The sequence below is a fragment of the Musa acuminata genome, unplaced genomic scaffold, assembly GCF_036884655.1.
Source record: "Musa acuminata AAA Group cultivar baxijiao unplaced genomic scaffold, Cavendish_Baxijiao_AAA HiC_scaffold_412, whole genome shotgun sequence".
NCBI lineage: Eukaryota > Viridiplantae > Streptophyta > Magnoliopsida > Zingiberales > Musaceae > Musa > Musa acuminata.
Genome location: NW_027020660.1, coordinates 292,312 through 315,063, shown reverse-complemented (window position 1 = coordinate 315,063; position 22,752 = coordinate 292,312). Strand labels below are relative to the sequence as shown.

General features: G+C 37.9%; 2 protein-coding genes across 4 annotated transcripts; one reads left to right on the top strand and one right to left on the bottom strand.

Annotated features, from left to right (window-relative positions):
* Nucleotides 1-1,469: 1,469 nt before the first annotated feature.
* Nucleotides 1,470-8,038, top strand: LOC103970983 (rab GTPase-activating protein 22). Of its 2 annotated transcripts, none has more exons than XM_009384891.3 (5): nt 1,470-1,854; nt 2,984-3,119; nt 3,231-3,280; nt 6,396-6,449; nt 6,648-8,038. In XM_009384891.3, the coding sequence occupies exons 1-5, from the start codon at nt 1,664-1,666 to the stop codon at nt 7,888-7,890; spliced, it is 1,674 nt and encodes a 557-aa protein (XP_009383166.2). In that variant the 5' UTR covers nt 1,470-1,663; the 3' UTR covers nt 7,891-8,038. The 2 variants fall into 2 exon arrangements, with proteins under 2 accessions (XP_009383166.2, XP_065032280.1); XM_065176208.1 differs by having other exon boundaries at nt 1,711-2,142.
* Nucleotides 8,039-9,081: 1,043 nt separating this feature from the next.
* LOC103970985 (DNA excision repair protein ERCC-1) lies at nt 9,082-22,311 on the bottom strand. Of its 2 annotated transcripts, none has more exons than XM_009384894.3 (8): nt 21,856-22,307; nt 21,638-21,741; nt 18,894-18,993; nt 18,716-18,792; nt 12,303-12,402; nt 11,869-11,940; nt 11,587-11,655; nt 9,082-9,633 (listed from the first exon to the last, which is right to left on the bottom strand). In XM_009384894.3, the coding sequence occupies exons 1-8, from the start codon at nt 22,234-22,236 to the stop codon at nt 9,319-9,321; spliced, it is 1,218 nt and encodes a 405-aa protein (XP_009383169.2). In that variant the 5' UTR covers nt 22,237-22,307; the 3' UTR covers nt 9,082-9,318. The 2 variants fall into 2 exon arrangements, with proteins under 2 accessions (XP_009383169.2, XP_065032289.1); XM_065176217.1 differs by having other exon boundaries at nt 9,496-9,633; nt 11,573-11,655; nt 21,856-22,311.
* Between the last annotated feature and the right edge of the window lie 441 nt (nt 22,312-22,752).

The following is a 22,752-nucleotide window of genomic DNA, read 5'->3' as shown; positions in this document are numbered from 1 at the left end:
TAAGGCAATCATTGCATGACATAACAAAGATATACAGTACCATCCAAATCAAGCCCCTTGTTGCGTTGACAAAGAAAAAGATGACGGAGGACAAGAGGATGAGCTCGAGTTAGCTAACCTTGTCTCACATGCATTCAAAGTAGTGAGGAAGTTCAAAATAAAAATACACAGTGCTCCTTTCAATGTATCAACTCTACCATGATACTTAAAGAACAAAATAATGTAAAAAAAACATGCCACTTGCAATCAATCTAAGTGGTCTAATCTAAAATAGAATTTAAAGATTAAATGACATAATACCCCTTCCAATGTATCAACTCCACCAACATCTTTAGAGGATGAAATAATATAGAAATTAACATGCCACATCAAAACACAGTATAGGTTTAGAAAAAGATAAAGATACAGATAAAAATACATAATATCCATTTTAGTGCATTAACTCTATTATGATCGGCAAACTCTAAAAAAATTATTAACTAAAGCAATTAAAAAAAAGAAGATAAGATAAAATTACATAATATCATTTTCAATGTATCAACTTTAAAGATACAAAAACAACAACTACCAAATGCAATCAAAGCAGTCTATATCCCAAAAGGAAAAAAAAGAAGATTATATAATTTGAATTACATGATACTACTCCTTTCAATGCAAGCTCTCTATCTTGATCCTTAAATGGTAAACGAAAAATTAAATCGCTCAATCTCATGGAACCAGTTACCTATTTTTATTCCGTTTGTTATGGAGGCTAAAAAGAGCTAAGGATCCATCTTACTCGAGTGCAGATAAAGTCATTACATTTCTAGTAAAAGATGTATAATTGGTATCCTATGACTAAAGACTAAAGAAATAGCCTTAAATTCTTCTAACATAGTGTATGTATGTATGTATTCCTTTAAATATTTAGATATTTTATATATTTTTAAATATTTCAATTATTTGCATCCATCCGATAAATCAAGGTTAACCTCTACCAATAATGATTGTAGATAAATTTGAAAGAATCTAAATAGCTAAAAAAAACCCTTATCATTTTTGTCAATTATTTGAATCATTTTTTTCAAATTTAATTCCTAATATATATATATATATATATATATATATATATATATATATATATATATATATATATATATATATATATATATATATAAAGTTTTGGAAAGATATTCATAGGGAGTGCCTCACTATAATTTTACATGATTTGGATATAAGACTCAATAACATTTTCACTCGTTTAATTCTCAAATCGAACAATCAAAATATGTTCAAATAATATATATTATAATTTATTATTTTACATGTTAATAAAGTTTAAAGAACGTCCTTCAATGAGTGAATACGTCGAATGCATCTTATCGGAATAGGCACTAATAAAGTTTTCAGGGGGTCAAAAATATCATTTTAAAGGTACCGTGTACTGTCCTCGGAGTCTCAATCCTCTTCTCCATGCTCTTAGTTGTGTGGCCTTGCGGGGATGTGTGGCAAAACCCTTTACCCTTTTATCTTGCTGGGTGCGAAGAGTCACTTTCCCCGGTTTCTACCGAACAGACGTCTAAAACAGAGAGGGATAGGAGGGAATAGTTAGGGCTGGTGATTAGGGCCGTCGGAGGCGGTCGCTTGTGATGGTTGGAAACGGATCCGGGCGGCGGGCGACTCGATGTGGGATTGGGGCTGGGTGGAGCACGGGATCGGAAGCTTCCTCAGGCCGGCGGCGGGCGTCAGCGGTGGCGGCGCTTGGATCTTGGGCACCGGCGGCGGCAGCGGGCGTTGGCATGCCGGTGTAGCGCTGGGCGTGACGGCCATGGCCGGTCTCGCCTTGGCCGCCACCCTCGTCATCTCCTCCCGTAGGTAAACAAAAGAAAGAAAGAAAGAAAGACAAAAAAAAAAAAAAGGGAAAGAAGGGAACTCCCTTTCCGTTGCTTCCCCAAACCCCGTTTGAGAAATAGGATAAAAAAGGAATAAGAAAGATCGAACATTTTAGAAGAACGAATACAAGTGTTCATAGATGAAAGCTCTCCGACGATCCCATACTTCATCGGCTTCTTCGTCCTCACCATCTTCGTCGTCGTCGCCTAAGTCGTCATGGACCCATTTGAGATCTCTTCTCGTTGTCGCACCCTCACCTGTTCCCGATCGGTTAGTCCTCTTCACCTCTTTCTCTTTTTTCTTGATTCTTTCTCGTTCCTCGTCTTCGATTTACCTTTTAAAATTTCCTCGACTTCTTGTTAAATAGAACGGTTTTCCCTTCTCCAATATGGACAAGTGAGAGACACAGAGGGTTGGAGTTTTGTATGTTACCAGTTGCTTAAACTGTCACACGAAATAAGAAGATTGTTGATATGTAGAAGCAAACCTGGTGTCTTGTTCCCTACTGATCATGCGTCTGCATGCTATATATGTCCATGAATGCTGTAGCTGATTCACTATTTTTAGCTGTTAGCGAAGGTCTGTAGTTGCTCTACTTCAGTATATTCTAAGTGATTGTTTGTTCCGTAGATGAAGAAAAACTAACCAGAGATCAATTTGATGTCTGCCGAAATAATTCCTACCTTAATCTCAAGTGATAACTAGCTAATCCTTGTTGGTCTTGCTGGGGTATGTGGATCTTAGTCATGTCATTGAGCACTATGTTCTGATGTTCTGCAGAGTGATTGACATTGAGAATCATCTTACTAGTTTCATGTGATAGGTATTAACTGATCGTATACGATTCTGACTTAAAAACTGTTTCCAGCAATTGATTCTCGATTTTTCTCCTAGCGGTTATCTTAATATGAAGTTGGAGATACTGTTCTTGATCAGAAGTTAAATATTCACTAATGGTTCTAACTTTTTAATGCCCTTTATGATTGTCATTGTCCTTGATATTAGTAAATATTAACATCATGATTTTCTTTCTGCCAATATCCTTCACCTTTTCTGCTTTATCATGCTAACTAACATCAATGACTTTTTTTTTTTTTTTTTTTTCTTTCAGAGGTAGTCTTAAATCACCATGGTCTCGGCGGAAACGAAAACATCTATTGACTAGGCAGCAATGGAACGATTTCTTCTCACCAGATGGAAGGCTCCGTGGTGGTGGAGTGAAATTTTTAAAGAAAGTTCGTAGTGGAGTGAGTACTGATTTCATTTATCTCATTTGTTTATATTATATGGTCTGTTTCAACTGTCTAGAGATTAGTTCGAGGAAGTTCCATTGATGTATTCATTTTACCTGTGATCAGGGAATCGATCCAAGCATCAGAGATGAAGTTTGGCCTTTCCTCCTCGGGGTGTAAGACTTATGAACCATCTTGTTATCTTCTTCCCTCTGCTTATCCCATCAAAATTTTTCCTCTACCTTAAGGGAATTGATAAAAATAGGGGCCATTATTTCCTTGCTTCTGGTTGTCTGTTAACCAGTCAACTTACACTTTTGTTTCTAGTGCTACAATCCCCAGATAGAACATTGAGAGTGCATATTTTTAATAATATTCTCTATAGACTATAATACAAGAACTTTTGAATATAATATGTTAAAATCAATAAAAAATTTACATATTCTCATAGCTTGCAATAATCTTTTAGTTTTCCGAAATATGATCTTAATGCTTTCCTAGACAAATGAATGAAAAATTGGGGAAAAATAAATTTATTATAGGAGCACCAATGAGAGGAAAGTTGGTGGAGAACAAGTGCATCTACTTAAACGGACTAAGGATGTAGTTGTTATTGTCACTATAAGACAAGCATTTTTTTTCATCTAGTTGGAGTTGGTTACATGATATAATTCCAGTTAAAGATGGTTCCACTGGATATTTTACCTATCAATCTAAGATAAAACTCTTTTCGGTGATACTTTCTTTGAAATATCATTGCTAGCTATGGAGAGGAGATACTTTCTTTGTAATATCGATACTTGCTATGAAGAGGAGGATCTATTTTGTTTGTTTCTGTTTAACCTTATATATCCAAGAAATAATCCCAATTATTTTTTTTGTTCCAACATTTGGGAAGAAGCTAGAAGATGGTTCAAACTATGGGCCACAATATTCCACCTAAGTAGTCTGAATGGAAACCCCCATGAAGTGGCTGACGTTAAGAGTGCTGCCTATAGGTCTTACTTCTCTGATTTAAGGTGGAAAAAAAAGCCTCTCGAATTTGAACTGAAGACTAGCTAACTAAACCAAACAATTTGTTATATAGAAGAGAAGATGTAGTACAAGCACATATTTTTGCTAGGATGCTATTGCCCAGATCTCTTGATCTAACTACGAACTTGAACTAGTCTAAAATAATCCATCAATGAAGTCGAACATTTTTGTTTCTCCCTTACATTATTTAGGGATCAAACAACCTAAGTCAATCCCCAAATGGGCTCCACTAACCTGTTCGTACAAACTTTATGGATTGTCTATATAGTATGTCTGTATAGTCAGAGTTTGGATAGTCAGGCTATTTGACTTCTTGTTACGGGATATCATGGCCTATGGGCTAATAGAAACCAGTGATTTAAAAAGCGCTAGGCGTCAAAAGACGCTAAAGTCCTAAAACGCTCGAGGCGTTAGGCGCTCACTCGAGCAAAGCGAGGCGCTCTAAAATATTAAAATATAAAATATATATTTTAAAATATTAAAATATTAAAATAAATATTTTAAAATATTAAAATATTAAAATATATATTTTAAAATATTAAAAATATTAAAATATATTTTAATATTTTAAAAATATTCTTTACTGTTAGCAGTATAGTATGAGGAGACCGAGGTGAGAAGCTGAGTCACGAAGAGAACTGAGTTGCGGACAGGAGGTTGTTGTCTGAGAGTAACGACAATGGCAGCAGAGAGCAGTGGTAGTGGCAGCGGCAATGACAGTGGAGAGCAACGACGATGGAAGCAACAACGGGTAGCAGCGGAGAGCAACGACAGTTGAGAGAGGCAGCGTCAGTGGAAGCGGAGAGAGGCAACGGCAACAGAGAGGAAAAGTTGGCTGCGGAATTGTGAGTAGGGTTGGGGTTGGGGGAAGTTGCGAGGGGGAGGTTGTGAATCAACTAACACAAATGCGACCGGATCAGACCTAAAAAGTTGATTCGACGCTTGGGCTTGAACAAAGCACCCGACGCTTGGGCTTGAGCAAAGCGTCAAGACAACGCCTCTTTGCGCCGCCTGGACATTAAACGAGGCACTTGGGCCTCGCCTCACCTTGCCTTGCCCGCGCGCTTAGGCGAGCACCCGAGTGCCTTTTGAAATCACTGGTAGAAGCATGCTTAGTCTTTCGTGATTTGTTGCAGTTGGTTTCCAACTTGTAGGCTGCTGCAGTCCTACTGAAATTAGGCTTGGATCTTCTGATTTGTTCAGAAGCCTCCTTTAACTATCTATTGTATTCCCAATCCTGTTCGCTGCAGCACTAGTTGCTTTAAGAACTTGAAAACCTTCTGAGTTAGGATTGCATGTTGTCCTGCATATTAGGAATGTTGCCTTTGTAAATTATGTGATAAGTTGTTCTCTTCAGCCAACACCATCTCTGGGTCAGAATAATGCCAAGTAGGCATTGATATGACTGCCACTTCATCATCCAATAGGTAACCATTGACTGGAGTTGCTGGAAGTAAGGCAGGTTGCCCATAGAAGCCCTCATCAAGGCTTATTGACCCATGTCAATCAGTGTTCAGGTTCATTTTGGTCGAAGTTTGGCTTAGTAACTAGACACAACAATGGTCCACCAAGAACACTGCTTAGCTTTAGTACATACCAGTAGAAGAAATTAATACCCCACTGACAACATGTTTCATTTGTCTTATTGAAGGCTTGCACCAGGCATGCATCTAATAGACATGAACATGGAATGTCTAAAGGACACAACCAATGAGATGTCATGTTTAAGTCAAAAACGAATAATAGGCACAAAGTGAACAACCTTGTAATGTTATTTTGGATTTGCTTGATGAAAAAATACTGCATACTACATCAACAATCAGGACAAATCAAAAGAATTATTACATAAGAATGAGAGAAAAAGCTCATATTCACATTTAAATGGCATATCCAAGTATCTTATATTTTCGTCAAGTTCTTTTAAAATTAGTAAATATTAGGGTAGCCAAGTGCACTAGACTTTTGCTACTATGGTTCTAGGTGGATTGGATGTGCACAACCTCATGATACAAGTCAGCTCCAATGTCATTTAAGTTTTCAAATTTTGTACAGCTCTTGCATGCCAAAATGTTAATGAAGTTTAAAATATCATGTCCTGAACAAAAACGTTAGATCTCATGGCTTTCTTAAACACCAGATTCATAATATGTAGTTCTCTGTCTTGTATTCTCTTCCATTATATTTTGATAGGTTTTAAACTTGGGTGGCACTACTAGAAGCTATTCAGTGGTTTGATTGTCTTGCTTCTTTGTTCAGCTATGACATGAACAGTTCAAGGGCTGAAAGAAATGCCATTCAAGTCCAAAAAAGGTACTCGGCCTATTCTCCTCCTTTAATTATTTTCAGTTTTTATAAGTTATACATGCACATACATGTTTGTCTGTGATTGTTTGAGCAGCTATGCTCCTCTTTGTTCACCAGGATAGGGCGATCTCTAATTCTTATGAATTTGCTTTTGGCTGCTGGTACCTTGAGGCTAACATACCAATTATTGCACTCTTTGTACAGGAAAGAATATGAGAAACTAAGGAGGCGGTGTCAGCAACATTTGAAACTTAGCAGGGATGATCACAAGGAGTTAAAAGAAATAGTTGAAATGGGTAATGCCAACAGTCCTTGTTTTGTGGAAGGACATGATTCTGTGTGTTCCGAAGAAGTTTATTGCGCCCAGGAGTCGCTCTCAATTGAACAAGGAAGCACAGAATATGAAACTTTAGAGCAACCAGTCAAGGAAATATTTGCTTCCAACTTAACCACCGTGGATGAAGATGTTAACAGTGGTCTCACTCATTTGGATGTATCTGAAGATGAGACGGAATCATCAGACAGTAAGTCCTCCATCGAAGAACCTGAAAGCATGCTGATGTCCTCTCCTGCAAAACCAAACATGGATTGCAGATTCGCAAAGATATCTTCAGTCAAGGGAAACATCACTAAGGCAAATCGAACAGCTGAGGATTTTGCCACATGGCAACGTATCATCCGTCTAGATGCCATCCGAGCCAATGCAGAGTGGATTGCCTACTCTCCAGCTCAAGCTGCAATCCCTGAGGTCAAAGCCCTCCAGTCTGCTGGTGCTGTCGGTTTGACAGATTATGATGATTTGGAGCCATGCAGAATCTACCATGCTGCACGTCTTGTTGCCATTCTTGAGGCATATGCATTATATGACCCTGAGATTGGCTATTGCCAAGGTATGAGTGATCTTTTGACCCCTATCCTTGCTGTCATGGAGGAGGACCATGAGGCATTTTGGTGTTTTGTCGGTTTTATGAAGAAAGCTAGGCACAATTTTAGGCTTGATGAGGTAGGCATCCGGAGGCAACTGAACATAGTCTCCAAGATTATCAAGTTCAAGGACTCACACCTGTATCAGCACCTGGAGAAGCTTCAAGCTGAAGACTGCTTCTTTGTCTACAGAATGGTGGTGGTTGTTTTCCGAAGGGAGCTCATCTTCGAGCAGACACTCTGCCTCTGGGAGGTAATGTGGGCAGATCAGGCGGCAATTCGGGTAGGATATGGCAAGTCAGCTTGGGGGAGAATGAGGTTGCGTGCCCCTCCCACAGAGGACTTGCTGCTGTATGCCATTGCAGCCTCAGTGCTGCAGAGGAGGAAGTTGATCATTGAGATGTACAGCAGCATGGATGAAATTCTACGAGAGTGCAATAGCATGGCTGGACAGCTGGATGTCTGGAAGCTTTTGGATGATGCCCATGACCTGGTGGTGACGCTTCACGACAAGATCGAATGATCTCATCTCTTGCTTCCCCTTGGTACTCATAGTCCCATCATTTTAGTTTTTATTTGTCCTTTATACACTGGGTTTGTCTTAAGGCTTCATCTGTTTTTACAAGTGCAGACTTTAATTCATCAATTTCCATGTTTTCATATTTGTTTTAGGATTGTGGTTCTTTGATCAATGATCTCGTTGAAGCTTGTCTAAGGTGGTTGATCTAAAACCAGGTTGCACATGGACAAATAATAGCATGAACCTTCAATATTATTAGCAACTTGTCTGCACATGAACCAATACATGTATAGTTGAATTTGAGAGGCTATGTTGAATCGGTTATGGGCAAAACATTGTTTATAAAAAGAAGTGGACATTTCAAGGTTTTACATTTTGAAATTTATCCACTGGATCATAGCTTAATTGTGCATATGCTATTGCTTGTTTTAACTCCGGACTACGGGGGGTTTTCTTGATTTCACTGGGATTTGGTATCCCGTTGAATTGGATAAAAGTCACTCTGACTAGGGGGCGGGGGTGGGGGGCGGTTTTCTTGATCCATCGACATCTGTGTTTGGCAAAATTCATAACACGGAATTTTCATGACATAGAGACTCGCTGGCTTTTTGTATCTGGCACCAGAGATTGGCACGACCAGACATCTCATAACGTGTGTCAAATTGATGTGTCACTCTCTCGTTAGAGCCTCGTCGTCTTCCAAGTACCACAGTTGTCGATTAGGAGTTAGCTTGAACAGTGTTGCGTCATTGTTATGCTGTTATTAGCCGTGATGCTTTTCGGGCGTATTATTAATATGACGGCTATCTGCCCATCTTTGCTGACACCTACCACTTATTCGGTCTTTCGCTGACAACTTCTCTTTGCGAGTATGATGTGCTTTAAGAGAAGTTTTTTTTCTTTTAATTAAGGAAAACCAACTTCTTTGGTAGTAAGGTTAACTTTTGCCTCGGATAGGCCACCATTACTGTCTTACTAATTGGTTGGATATGTAAACATGAATAACTGTACATGATAATGAAGACGGCTATGAGACACAGGAATTCGCTAGCTGATATACTACCATGTCTACCACGTAAATTATACCTTTGGCCTGTCTTATGTTTATTACTAATTCGCTAGCTGATATATTGTTCTTGACTACGAAAAATATATGGGAACTCATCAAATGCAAAAAGGCAGGCAAGAAGAGCATCAAGCAACCTTTTTCGTCATATATAGGATAAAAAGAATCTACCATTGTGCTGGAACTAAAGCTACAATAGTTGTGCACCGTAGCCAGAAACCAATATTAAGTCATCAACAGTTTGTACAACATAAATGCAGGAAGGCAGGCTGTGCATGTGTGATGAATGTAGAAAGTAACAAACTCATGGCTTCTTCATCATCATCATCCTGGCTTATCTTCTTGCCACTATCGTTTAACAAACCTCAGTTTTCTCCATCTTTTGAGGCCTCCGTATTGCTGTATTTTCCTTGTTCGAGCAAGGTGCTTTTCATATCCTGTTTCCGGACCCTTCTGGGATACTTGGCAAAGGCAGCAGTCAGGGCTGATCTAACGCTAAGATTAGTATCTTTTTTAGGTTTAGATGCAGTTGGCCCTTGCCCCTCCGGTTCAACCGCATTATGTGTGGAAGTAGTAGGTTCATCATTTTTATCCCTGATGGGGGTTTCGGGAACAACAGTAGTAGGCTGACCGGAGACATGTCTGAAAGGTTCATGAAAAGTATCATACAAGCGCTTCACCTGCAATTAAGAGCTTCAAGTTCAACCCCAACCATGAGAATTGGATGACAATCTAAAAGGGTAAAACGAACCATGCAATTCCAAATCATAGGAACAAATCATTAAAATCTATTGTCCGATTAGAAGGGTCATCTAAACCAACAGGAATCCTAGACATGTCCATATAGATTTCTCCCACCTACCTACTCGTCCTACAAGTCCAACTGGTGTCACTTTGACCAGTTAACCATTCCATCCAGTAAAGCGACCTGCTGAGATTAAATCTACCACATAACAGCCAACAGTAATGGCATTAGAACATCATGCCCAATTAGACCTTGATTCATGGACCCTTATTCCTCACCTCTTCAATTTCCTGCTTCCTCTATCTTAATCCTTTTTCATTGAATAATTTTTCAGCTATCCGAAAAACAAAATCACCAGCTTGACAGAGCTAATCTTTGCTAGGCATCATAAACTTATGTTCCATAGTAAAAGAGGATGAAATAGATTGAACAACATTCACAAGCACTCGGTTGTATCAATCAGAGAGAACCATTTTTAAGATTTCTCACTGGCTTAATCAATAATAAACCACCAATGAGACAGAGGTGGAGAAAACTTACTAACTTTCAAATTACTGCCAACAAAAATCTCCGAATCACCAGATCCTTGTGTAAGACTTACAGGTTCTGTGGTTACAACAACCATCAGCATCTTAATGTGGAAGTTTGAGGTTTTTCAATCATGTTTTTCTATATTGTTATAAAAATGTAGATAAATGATAAAAAATGCGATCACAATGAATTATAAAGGTAAAAAATGAGCTATAACTCAAACTAAAGAACCATGGGAAAGATCTGCAATGGGTCGAGAAAATATAGTCAAGTTGCACAATAATTAGAATTAATGGATAGCTTGTCATGATCGAACTGTAAAGACTAGATATCATAATTATTTCCTACCGATGAAATCCTGTAATAATTGCTGTAAAAAAGATAAATCTTAAAAGATAATGTTATGATAGAAACAGAAGGAGAAAGCCTTATGACGCAAGAAGAAAAAAATCCTACTTATGGTGAAAATATAATTTGCCTGAAAATGGCCAGTCCTAAGAAGAATATCATGTTTACAACCATGGTTAGTGAAATCAGCCAAACCCGATCCCAAACCCAGTCTTGGTTGGAAATGACATCTAATTGCAAAACCGCAATTGCTTGACGGTTTTCAACCAAACCCGACCAACAGATAGTGGGGCCCATCATTCGACCATCCTCTCATTGGTCTATGTTAGGATCAACTGAATTTGGCCAGATTCAAGTTGATCTGGATGTTCAGTCCTATGACAAATCTCTCAGCCGAATTGAATGGATCCTAGCTGATTTAAATCTTCACTCCTTGTCAGATTCTAAACCCACCTATGAATCTTAGATATGATAAGAAGCAGGATATGCTCTGCAGTGTGCAGCAGAATCCAGTTGCTAGCAGTGACTACCTACTTTGTCAAAATGCAATATAATATCAATGCTTTAAACAGATTTATGCACAAAAGTCTTCCAGACATCCAGCAGAAAAGAAGGATTAAGTAAAGCAAACTACTAGAAAATGCACCACCAAATGCTTTAAACAGAATTCAGTCATCTGGAAAATGCACTGCCAAATTTCAGTATTAAGTAAAGCAAACTTCTAGAAACATTGACTGACTGGAATCATCTATTTTGCAGTTAGAATGATCAATCAACCACCACTTCTCCTATCATAGTGATGAAAAATGACAAAGAAGGATAAACATAAAATATTGCCATTACTCTTGCATACAGAAAATAGTTGTCCTTAGTTTAATTATCCAAACAGAAATGGAAGCTAGTATAACTGTTTAGCCATTCAGATATTCAACTTGAAAAACAAATTAAAAATATATATTCTTAAAAAAATAATATGTAGAATAACCATGTCTCACCAAAGATGAAGTACCTTGCGTTCACCAATGCCAGGGCAACGAGCTAAGTCTTCCATGGAAGCATCCATAATATGCGAAAGGGACTGTCATATATGAAGATTTAGGGAAAAATGAGCACTTATCTTGCTCATTAAGTATTCAGATGTACTATGCGTTGATTCATCTAGTAGCCATAAGATGAAAAAGTATGTCAAAAGTTGCAAATTAATGTATTATTTTTTTCATAAGGGCATACTCAGAGGAATAGATGTAAAAAATAAAGGATACATCAGACAAAATTCAACTTTCAAGCTTACCCCAAAAGTTGAACCAAGTGTTACCACATCAGTCTTGTTAACATGTCGAATGCTTGTAAGTGCATGAGTTAACTGCAGAACAGCATTTAACTAAATCAAAACATGCAAAACAAAATCTGAAATTCATCATAACTTAAGTTAAAATTATATATTAAGGTAGAAAGTATAAATGTCAATTGATTAGAAAAAGTAACATAAAAGTAACTGTTGGTGCCTGCAGTTTTGGAAAATTGCATTGATCTGAAATTCTGTGCCCTTGCATGTTAAAGAAACTTCCTATGGTCAACATCACGAAATTTATGATAAATCAGTGGAATCTTAGAGGTACTCGTATATATGTATACTTCAATGAAGGTTTTCATTTTTTTTCTGCATGTGTCCAATAAAGAAAAAGTGACCTTGCTAGTATATAAAATCTGGGCAAAAAAAAATACCCGTGAAAGATAGTCGCTGTGCATTTGCTCTCGGATGCTGTCAGAGGGTTTGTTTTCATAGACTTTTAATGTTTCCAAGTACCGACCACATTCTTCAAAGCTAAGAAGAAACAAAATGTTAGGAAAAGAAATGAAAGAGTAGCTAAGAAGAAACAAAATGTTTCCAAGTACCGAACACATTCTTCAAAGTGTTCCACCTAAGCTGCACCTATTATACCAAAAGAGTAGCTAGACACAAATGAAAGAGGATTTCAAGAAAATTCTGCAATTGTATATATAAAAAGAATTTCTAACTTTAAACTATAAGCAAATTAACAATATGTCTGCAACCTTCACAGATTTCTTCAAATCTCCATAAATAGAAAGTTTGAAACTAGAAACCTGCAGAAAAGTAGTGAAATACTCACTACCTGAATGAGCTTTTACACAATGTATGCAACATGGACAACTCCTTGTCAGAAAAATAAGACAATAAGTTAATATTTGATCTCTTTCATGTTGCATTAACTAAAAGCATTTATAGGTGGATATGTCAGTTGAGAAGAAATGCCAGAGAGAAATAGTGTCTGTAAGAGAAAAATAACCTCTTTTTGAGAAAATACCACACAAAAAAACAATAAAGACCAGATAAGTTGAGAATATTTCTCAAAAAAACAAACATCGATTCTGAACTGAATAAATTGCCACATAAACATAACAAAATAATAAAATAAAAACTTAATGGTCATGTTTTAAGAATCATCGACAACCACAAAATGTGATAGTTGTCCTTGAAAGAATTGGAAAGAAAGTTAGTTGTGAAGTATGATTCCTAGAAGATTCACAAGACTAATGACTTTTTTCTTGCAAAAACAACAGCAAGAATCCATAATGCCCACAAGAATATTTCCTTTTTCTTGGCTTACTTTAAAATTTGACATAAATTTAATAAGATATGCTTGAATATCTACATGGTTTTGAATTAAAAAGAACTGACAAGGTTAGATTCAATTGCAGGAAAAAGAGCTTCTCATTCATCAAGGGATGAGCTGAAAAAGGTGCATAGAAGATGATATATTGATCAAGCCTCTCCCTTTTCTAAATGATATGGGCATAACGATATAAGGTCTGTAGACACCTCAATACCACATGGTTGACACCTCAACATCACATGGCCTCAACACCACATGGTCGACACCTAGCATCATGTGGTCGAACACCTCAGCACCATATGGCCGACCCCTCATTGCCACGTAGATGACGCAACTTCTCTCTCAGAACGTTACAACCTGTTCACAGCCATGCTTCTCCAAATTCCACACACGACCATGCTTATCTGAATTCGGCATATCACGATCACACCCAACATCAGGCAAACCATTTCAAACATTTAATCATAACTTCGAATGCAACGCTCCTAAACCTTACTATAAAAAGATCCCTCATATACGTTCTTTTGGAGACTCATTCTCTAGTGCATTCGACTCTTACAAACACGGGATTTAGTCGACACCACTAACTTGAATGCCAACTTAAGCTTCAGAGGGGCTATGTCGAGCATGGCCCCGATATAGTTTTGCAAGGTTCAATGCATTCCAAATTGGATGTGCTTGGAGATAATTAGTCTAACACCATCTAAGACAAATGCTTAGTAGGACCTCGATTCGTTCCAAATCAACATCTTAATCGAACAACCATAATTTGCCTTAACAAATTGGCGCTAGGAGAGCCTCTCTAAGCATGTCTCAGGAAAACCACGTCGTCCCCAGCTAACATTGCCTCCAACTCCTCACCAAGCTCGATTTCACCTTCCACAAGAGATAAAGACTCACGCGACTATTGATTCCATCCGATCTGACAAAGGGAACATCATTGTCGGTAAGGCATTAAACTTTGGGTCTCTGGGAAGTGCCTGCCCGAGGTGGTTAAAGCATGTCCAGAAGATTGCTAGTTGATACCCAAAATCGAAAGTGTTGTATGACAATCAGGTCAACCCCTTCTCAAACCCTCGGGACACTTTGTACTTGGTCATCCCTTCAACCTTGTACTTAGAATGATAGGCCTCTTCAGCTTGGAGTTGATTGGCAAGGCCCTCCATGATGCACTGAAGGGATGCAACCTCGGACTGGAGGGAGGTGATCTCGAACTGGGCCTTCAATGCCATCTCGTAGATTCAACTTTTGTCAGCCCAAGCTTCCTCCATCACCTATCTGACCACCTCCAGCCAACTCTAGAGCCCTGACACTAGTTGTGTTTCAACTTCACCTTCCTGCTATAACTCCTCCATGATAAAAGTCCCACTCGGTCGCCTTATTCATTAAGTCGTCTCGCTCACTCATCAAGGCGAACATAGTAATCGAGGCATCTTGGGCTCAATTAACAAGAATCGTCATGATATGGTGGTTCTGCAAAAAAAGACAAGTTTGATACAACCTAGAAAATTCAAGGGAAAAAGTCTCGATCTATAGTTTCTTACCATAATGGCATTCTTGTGCGTAACAGTCACGAGGTCCTCATTGGACCTCACGTACAAGCACTTCGCTAGACCCAGAATTACTCCCCAGTTCCACTGGGCAGCCTCCCGTGGAAACTCCTAGGGTCGGCTAGACACGGTAATCTCCCAATTTAATTGGAGGGGATGTTCACCCCTTTTGGACCAACTCGGCGCCAATTCACAACATAATGAAGTCTGCTTGATTGAGCAAACTTATGGGCAACAGTGATTGAAAGAGGCGCTCGGGCGCTCGCCTAGGCGCTCGGGCGAGGCGAGGCGAGGCCCGAGCGCCTCGCTAATGTCCCAGGCGGCGCGCTTCAAACAGGTGCTCGCCCGAGCCCAGGCGTTGGGCGCTTCGGGCGAGCGCCTGGGTAAACCAAGTGACCGAACCAAGATTTTAGGTCTGGCTCAGTATACAGTATACTCTTAATATTAAGTTTATTTGAATTTTAAAATGATTAATTTTCAATACTGTTAATAGATTAATAATATATTATTTTGATTTTAATGTTGTTAATTTTTATTTTGATGTAAAATTTTATTGTTTTGAATTTTGAAACTTTTTGTTAATGTGACATTGTGATTTTGTATCTTAGATTTTCTTAATTTAATAGCATATTTTTATTTAAATTTTTTAATAATTATATTTATTAATTATATTATATATTTTTATATTTTAGCACCTCGCTTCGCTCGGGCGAGCGCCTAGCGCCTCGAGCGTTTTTGGACCTTGACGCCTTTTGGTGCCTAGCACTTTTTAAATCACTGATGGGCAATAGATGCCCGTGCGTGCCGAGGAAGATGGAGGTCTCAGCCCTCCAACTATTAGTGTTGCTCCTCATGCCGAGACCTAGTGTGGGAGGATTCGATAGGTTTGGAGGACTCCTCCTTGGTAAGGTGGGAGTAACCCACTCATTTAGGCAGGCCAAAGAGGAAGCTTATTCATCCTTCGACGTTGGTTGGTGATGGTGGAGGACCTGCCTGACGTTTATTTGCCAAGTTTTATACCAAGGCCCTCCTCTCATCTTCAAGCATTCTAGGTTGGTAGATCCGAGGCCTAAAGGAAGCTCGAACATTCATTGAGGCCTAGTCTCTGCCTTGCTCTTAGGTTCCCTACTCTTCTAGATGCAATGATCAGGAAGGGTGTGTCATGTAGACCTTTACTCGATGCGGCCTTGAGGATGATTCCTCTAAGATTTGTTTGTAGCACACCAAAGGAGAAATTAACATCGAGTTTAAGTTGAAGGAATAAAAGGTGAAAGGTGTAGATACCAACCCCGAGACATAGGGTTGATACTTACATCCACGAGCCATTGCTCACTCATGAAAGAAAGCGATGACTCGGACAAAGCTAAAATAATCCGACGAAATTGATCCTGTAGCCCATGCAACCTCGGGGGGGTGGACAGTATTGGAAAACTTCCAAATGGCCTAAGACAATCTAATAGGCCACCTCTCCTTGAAGAAACGAAAAAAGTACCTTCTCTTTTAGCGCATGTTGGAGCTCAATGCTCTTTTAACTTTACGACCAGATCAGATAGAGAGAAAGTTGAAACCCTAAAGTAGATTGAGTAGATGAAACTGAATTCCCCATCTGGTACATCAATGCCCGTGCATAAATAGTGATTTGACGAATAGGACCGATCACCAGCACAAGCAATTACTAACTCGAACTCAATTGGGATGTGGAAGGCTTCTATAACATGGTTGGAAGTATAAATCCAAGAGCCTAAGTTAAAAAACTCAATCAAGGACTACAAAATCCTACTACTCGAGGGATTCACCACTGAAGGGATAGCCTCTCTCAAAAGAGCAACTTCAACCCCTTTAGATGAGGAAGCTTACCTTACCAACACTAAAGGCAACGACAAAACTTGCCAACCGTATGAGTCCGAACCGCTGGAGTAAGATAAATAGAAACACATTCAAACCTTGTAAGACGAACCTCGAAGTTCTTTGAATATGCCGAATCAGAAGTCCCAAATGCTCTAAAGCATCTGAAACATGAGGTGAACGAATAGGCCAAGGTCAATGTTTATAGGGGCTAAATGACCCTTGGGTTACCATCAACAATTTGTTTACCCCATGGTATGCTTGGACAATTAAGGTGGCAACACCTAATTAGGCAAGAATGATCCAAAGCCATAATTATGAACCTTTCAAATCATGACGATTTGATAGATGATCACATGGAGCTCCTTAATATGCCAAGTATAGAGGATGTTAGGCCATCAGTACGAAATGCTAGGAATCATATCCAACTGGATCTGATGCAATCACTGAACTGCACACCTACGGGAAGCCAAGGCGAAGATGACAGCTCACATGTATAAGCAGATATGCCAACTCATTTGCCATGTGGCCTAACTCTATTGACGACAAAAGAAGTTTCAAGCGGTACAATCATACTGAATCAACCAACACTCCCAAGTTCGACAATGTGGCCGAACCGACCCAAGGTGATATTTCAATGACAACATGATCGAATCGGCCCTAAGTGTTCTTTCAATGACAGCATGATCGAACTGGCCCAAGGCACTACTTCGATGACAACATTGTCGAATTAGCTCAAACTGTTTTTTCAACGATACAACTGAATTGACCCAAAGTGATCTTTTGATGACAGTGCGACTAAATCGTCTTCCTCATGGTCAGTAGTAACAAAAATTGCATCGTGCCCCATCTTTGCTCTACATGTCGAAGCACAATAGGGGGCGACAAAAGGACTGTCGACAACTCAACACCACATGGCCAACATCCAGTACCACATGGTCAACACCAAACATCATGTGGCCAACACCTTGACACCACGTGGTCGACACCTCATTGTCACATGGCTAACAACTGCACTATATTCTCTGAATTTGATGCAGCATGATTATACCTAACACCCAAGGAGATGGATGATAATTTTCGACATTAAACCATGATAAGTTACAACTTCAAGTGCAACAGTCCTAAACGTCACTACAAAAAGGTCCCTCGAGTACATTCTGCGAGGAGACTCATTCTTTAGTACATTTGGCTCTTACTACTCGACATTCAACCAACACCATTGACTCGAAAGCTAACTTCAGTTTTGGAGATGCTTTGTTGCACATGCCTCCAACGTAGCTGTGCAACACATTTTGAACTGGACAAACTCGTAACCTCTTGGTCTAACACCATCTCACACTAAGACAAATGCAAAGCTTGACAACATTTAGCTCTAAACCAACATCCTAACCAGACAATTAGAATCTTATTTAACACTAAAGGAGTACAAAAGTACCTTTTCAAAAATTAGATTTTCTCTTTGCATAATGCTAGATACTTCTACTAGCACAACATGTATATCATTATTAGAATGGTAGAACTTAAATAATCCTACTTATACAATAGTGTGGATATTTTTGTCCCTCGCCAAAGGTAAATTACAAGGCAAGATGTGCTAATGATACATTATCACATCATTTATTTTCATATTTGTTGTAAATGATATTATTTTCTTTTAACTCCAATTCATCCCAAAATTAGTTTGAGTGGAAGTCTATAGTATATAAATGGTTAAAGAAACTGTCATACAATGCTAAACTACCGAGAGAACCTTTCTAGAACAAAGAACAAAGTAATTGTCAATTTGAAGTTCTACAGGTTGCCAAGGAATGAGCTATAGCATATATTGCTTCAAGAAATTTAGCATTTGACTATTTTTATTAATATATCCATCAATATCACAAAGTTTACACTTTGGACTCAAGCTGAGCATTTTTGGTGAAAGACTATCTGCAATATGTTTGATAAATAATGTCATGTAGTAACAGCTTACATGCATTCACATGAACAACTACAAACAAACACAAAGGTGCATCAAATTTGACATGCAATTGATCTCCAGCAGATTTTTATAACTACATATAAAATAATCACAAAAATTTACTGCAAAATGCATTGGTAGTACCTCCATCCACAGAGTAGTGTGCAGTCATGAAGCATTGTTGTCCTTGTGACTTCAAGCAAAGGTTTGGCCACATCTTCCTAAATAAACCAGGTGAGTTAAAAGTCAATATAGTAAGACAAACTAAAAGAAAAAATTGAAATAAAACAAGAAGTTGCAAGCACAAGTTACTTAAGCTCACCACATCAACATGACACAAGACAACACGCAGCTTAAAGTTCCTTTGCAATTCTCTTATTCGATAGTATAAGTAGTCTGGATGGAGCAAATGATAGCGGAGACTGCAAACATCAGAAGCTTATTAAAAGAGCAAAATGATGACAAGCAATTGTCAAAATCTCAGCAACTTTCATGACAAGATGCAGCAGAATCATGTAATATAAACAGATTCATGTGGGCGCATGCATTAAAAGATTGACAAACAGCTTAATAGTATAACTTCGAGTAGTTGCAGGCCAAAGCCACAAAACAACATGTCATATATATGGCGCCTTTGTGAGTCAGTTCAGATTTTTTTTTTATTAAGTCAGTTGTTAAAGTTAGGTCAGTAATTGTCGGTTAATATCTTTACATATAGGTTATATGTTTGTAACATTACTAAGTGAGTTATTAATTTCATATAGTTGAAAAATATTATCAGAAAGAGTCATTTTATGACTTTTCTTTGTTAATCTATATTTCCTGCTCACTTTTTCAAAATTGTATTCTTCTCCCAATATTTGAGGGTGTTTTCCTAATCTAGCATTAGAGCTCTAAGATCCTGCAAGTAAGGAGAGAAAAAACAGAGAAAGATAGTGTAAGAGGTCATGAGATGATGACCATGAAGAATTGATCATCACATCAATGAAGAACAAATCCAAATCATCGACATGCTTCTTTCTATATATTTCAAATTCAGATTGCATGCTTCACTGCCAAAGATTATGATAATTGAAGTTTTCGGATGGAGGTATGTTTCAAATATCAGATATTCAGGATATTGTTGATAAAAGTTTTAAAAAGTCAAGCAAAGAAGAAGATTCTCTCATAAAAAGACAAAAGATCGAGTTGGGAGATCATAGGAAGAAAAATAAAGTAGCAATTAAACTTATTTATTAAGTAGTAGAATCCAATATTTTTTAGATCACTACAGCCCAAACATCCCGTGATAGTTCGTCGATCCTTCAGAAAATATACCAAGGTGCGAAATAAAGGTGCGCTTGCAAGCATATAGAGCAAAATTTGCTTTCGAGTAGACTTTGGATAAAAATAAACTTATTACAAATAACTTGAAAAATACAGATAAATAGCAAACTATGGAACAAAATAAGCAACTAAGTACGTTCAAACTTCGAAGGAGATTCATCCCTAGCTAATGGTTCTCCAAGTCGACCAACTTCAAATGAACCTTCAATATTACCATATGTATCAGTTGCTAGAAATCCCAAAAGAATAAGAAGACAATTAAGTTGGATGAAAGACTATTTTACTATTTTTTATGAACTTACAAATGATGGAGTAGAATATGTTCTAGTACACTTTGCACATCTTGTAGATGATGATCCAAGCATCTTTAAAGATTAAGGATAGATAATATGAAAAATGGAGATAGATAGCATGTAGTGTGGATCTACAGAACAAAATTGAGATAGGATGGTAGTAGCAAAAGATTATAAATACAATAAACGATAGATTATGATGTGGTACTTGTAGCAGTTGCTATATATAAAAATCAGTGAGGTTAGTATTTTATTTGTAGATCAAAATAATTGATCAATGTATCATTAGATAATAAATTAGTATTTTCACATTGTAAATTAAAAGAAGAAATTTATTTTGAACCACCTAAATTTGTGAAAAAAATTGAAAGAAAGTTCATAAATTATGAAAGATCTTATATGATTTAAAGCAAATATCTTTAAGTACTACTTTCATATATACATATCTTTAAGTACAGTGACTTAAAAATTGTCCTTATGTGCATATTTTACTTGTAAAAAATGGAAGAGACATAAAATGACTCTCTTTTATAATTTTTCTCAACTATATGAAATATTCTACTCGGTTGGTAATGTTATATTATATAACCTACTAATGACATTAACCAACTCTTTACTGATGTAACTTTACCAACATGCCTTAATAAAAGATTTATTTAAACCACCTTACAAAGGCAACTTTTCTTTTTTTTATTTCTTTTTTGTTTTATGTTATGGTTGCTGACTCACATCGTCTCAAAAGCACCAAGTTGGTTAGGTCAGTCTCAAACAAGAATTAAATTAAGAAAGGATGATAGAAAGATAATTTAAATTTTGTTTGAAACTGACATAACCAAGTTAGTGTTTTTGAAACAGTATGAATCAATAGCCATAAAGAAAAAAAGGAAGAAAAAGGAAAAAGCAGCTTTGTTAAATGGTTTAGGTAATTATTTTATTAAGGTCAGTTGTTAAAGTTACATTCGTAAAGGTCTGTTAATATATATATATATATATATATATATATATATATATATATATATATATATGCACAATTGAGCAGAATATTACACATAGTTAAAAGAATGTTCAAAGAAAGTTATGTCTCTTTCTTGTATCGTTCTTTACTACTCCTCACTTCTTTGAAATTACATTTCTTTATTAATATTTGGAGTTATTCTAATAATATCACTATAAACATATAAACAGAAGAAGTTTATGTTATCATAGAATGAATGCAAACTTCAGACGTATGCAATTAATGGAAGAGCTAAGATGTTTAACATAGATTTGGGTGCAAATCAGTATCATATGCTCCAACCAGAGTTGACTGTGTAGACTATAACAAATGCCATCGATTACAGCATGATAGACGCAATTCTCACTTTCGGAATGCTACCTAAAAAGAAAACAAAAGAAAGCTCTCGAGAAAAAAAAAAAAAAAAGTAATAATAACAGCCGTCGTGTGTACCTTATATAAAGAGCACAAGAACTCTGGCCCAGCAAGTAGTCGCACACAACGTCCGCAAACGTCCATCTTGCGTTCCTAAGATGCTTGAGCAACGGATTCCCCTTCTGCGCGTAGAAAGCCAATTGAAGTGACAAATTTCTAAACTCCGGTGATGCAACAAAAGGGAAACCCTAAACTAGGAGGAAATTTTCGGAACCAAAGAAGAGGAAAGCTCTCACCTGTCGGTGGCTTACAAGGATAGCATTACGGTTCTGACCCGACGCGCTCCCCGAGGAATAGGGAGACGAAGCAGCGGCAGAAGAGGACGAAAATGGCGGCGTCGATGAAAGAGGGGGGTCAACGGCACTGGACGTAGGAGGTGGAAGAGAAGGGAGCGGCGGCGTGTGGAACTCCGATGATTTGATAAAGAAGACTTGGGAGAAGGAAGGGTAAGGGTTGTGAGGTTTAGGGGAGGAGGAGTTTGCGGTCCCCAAGACCTCTTGGTAGGAAGGGATCTTGATGAGCCCTCCCCTCTTCTCGGTGTCGTCGTCGTTCCTCTGGGTAGGAAGGGATCTCGATGAGCCCTCTTCTCGGCGCCTTTCGCCGGTGGTGGTCTCCATCGATCTTTCCTAGCTATGCGAGCGAGAAACAGGGTTTGGATTTGGAAGGACGGAGATGGATCTCATCAAATCATAACACGAAAAATAAAGGAGTTTGTTTCAGCGCATCCTCAAAGGTCAATTTACCAAATAGCACCCTACTATTGGTTTTTTACGGAATATACCCCCGTTCGTTTTTATCGGATACAACCTTTTTTTTTGTTTCATTTGTACGAAAATATCATCATTAAATTATATTGGAACCTATGAAAAGCTCATGATTTGAAAATTATTTTTTATTAAATCGATTAGTTTCGGTTCTCCTCGCCCTCCGTTCCTTAGCTTTCACCTCGATTTTTCTTTGTTAAATCGATTCGAGCTGATTTGTTAATCGAATCTAACTTAATTCAATTTCGAATGTAATTAATTACACTACACGAGAGGCAGTATGATGTTAATAAGAGCATGGTGTTTCATAAGATAAAAAAGAAGAAGGATGTTGGAATGGCTGGGTGTAGAACTAGTTTGGAGAACCTT

What these genes read in the sequence shown, in the direction of transcription:
- LOC103970985 (XM_009384894.3), bottom strand. Translation starts at nt 22,236, where the DNA reads ATGGAGACCACCACCGGCGAAAGGCGCCGAGAAGAGGGCTCATCGAGA. An exon ending in ACACTACTCTGTGGATGGAG is followed by an intron (nt 12,403 to 18,715) that starts GTACTACCAATG and finishes GTTTCTTCTTAG; the next exon opens with CTTTGAAGAATGTGGTCGGT. An exon ending in CTGGCATTGGTGAACGCAAG is followed by an intron (nt 9,634 to 11,586) that starts GTACTTCATCTT and finishes TCTTAATTGCAG; the next exon opens with GTGAAGCGCTTGTATGATAC.
- LOC103970983 (XM_009384891.3), top strand. Translation starts at nt 1,664, where the DNA reads ATGTGGGATTGGGGCTGGGTGGAGCACGGGATCGGAAGCTTCCTCAGG. An exon ending in CTCGTCATCTCCTCCCGTAG is followed by an intron (nt 1,855 to 2,983) that starts GTAAACAAAAGA and finishes TTTTTCTTTCAG; the next exon opens with AGGTAGTCTTAAATCACCAT. An exon ending in GCCATTCAAGTCCAAAAAAG is followed by an intron (nt 6,450 to 6,647) that starts GTACTCGGCCTA and finishes CTCTTTGTACAG; the next exon opens with GAAAGAATATGAGAAACTAA.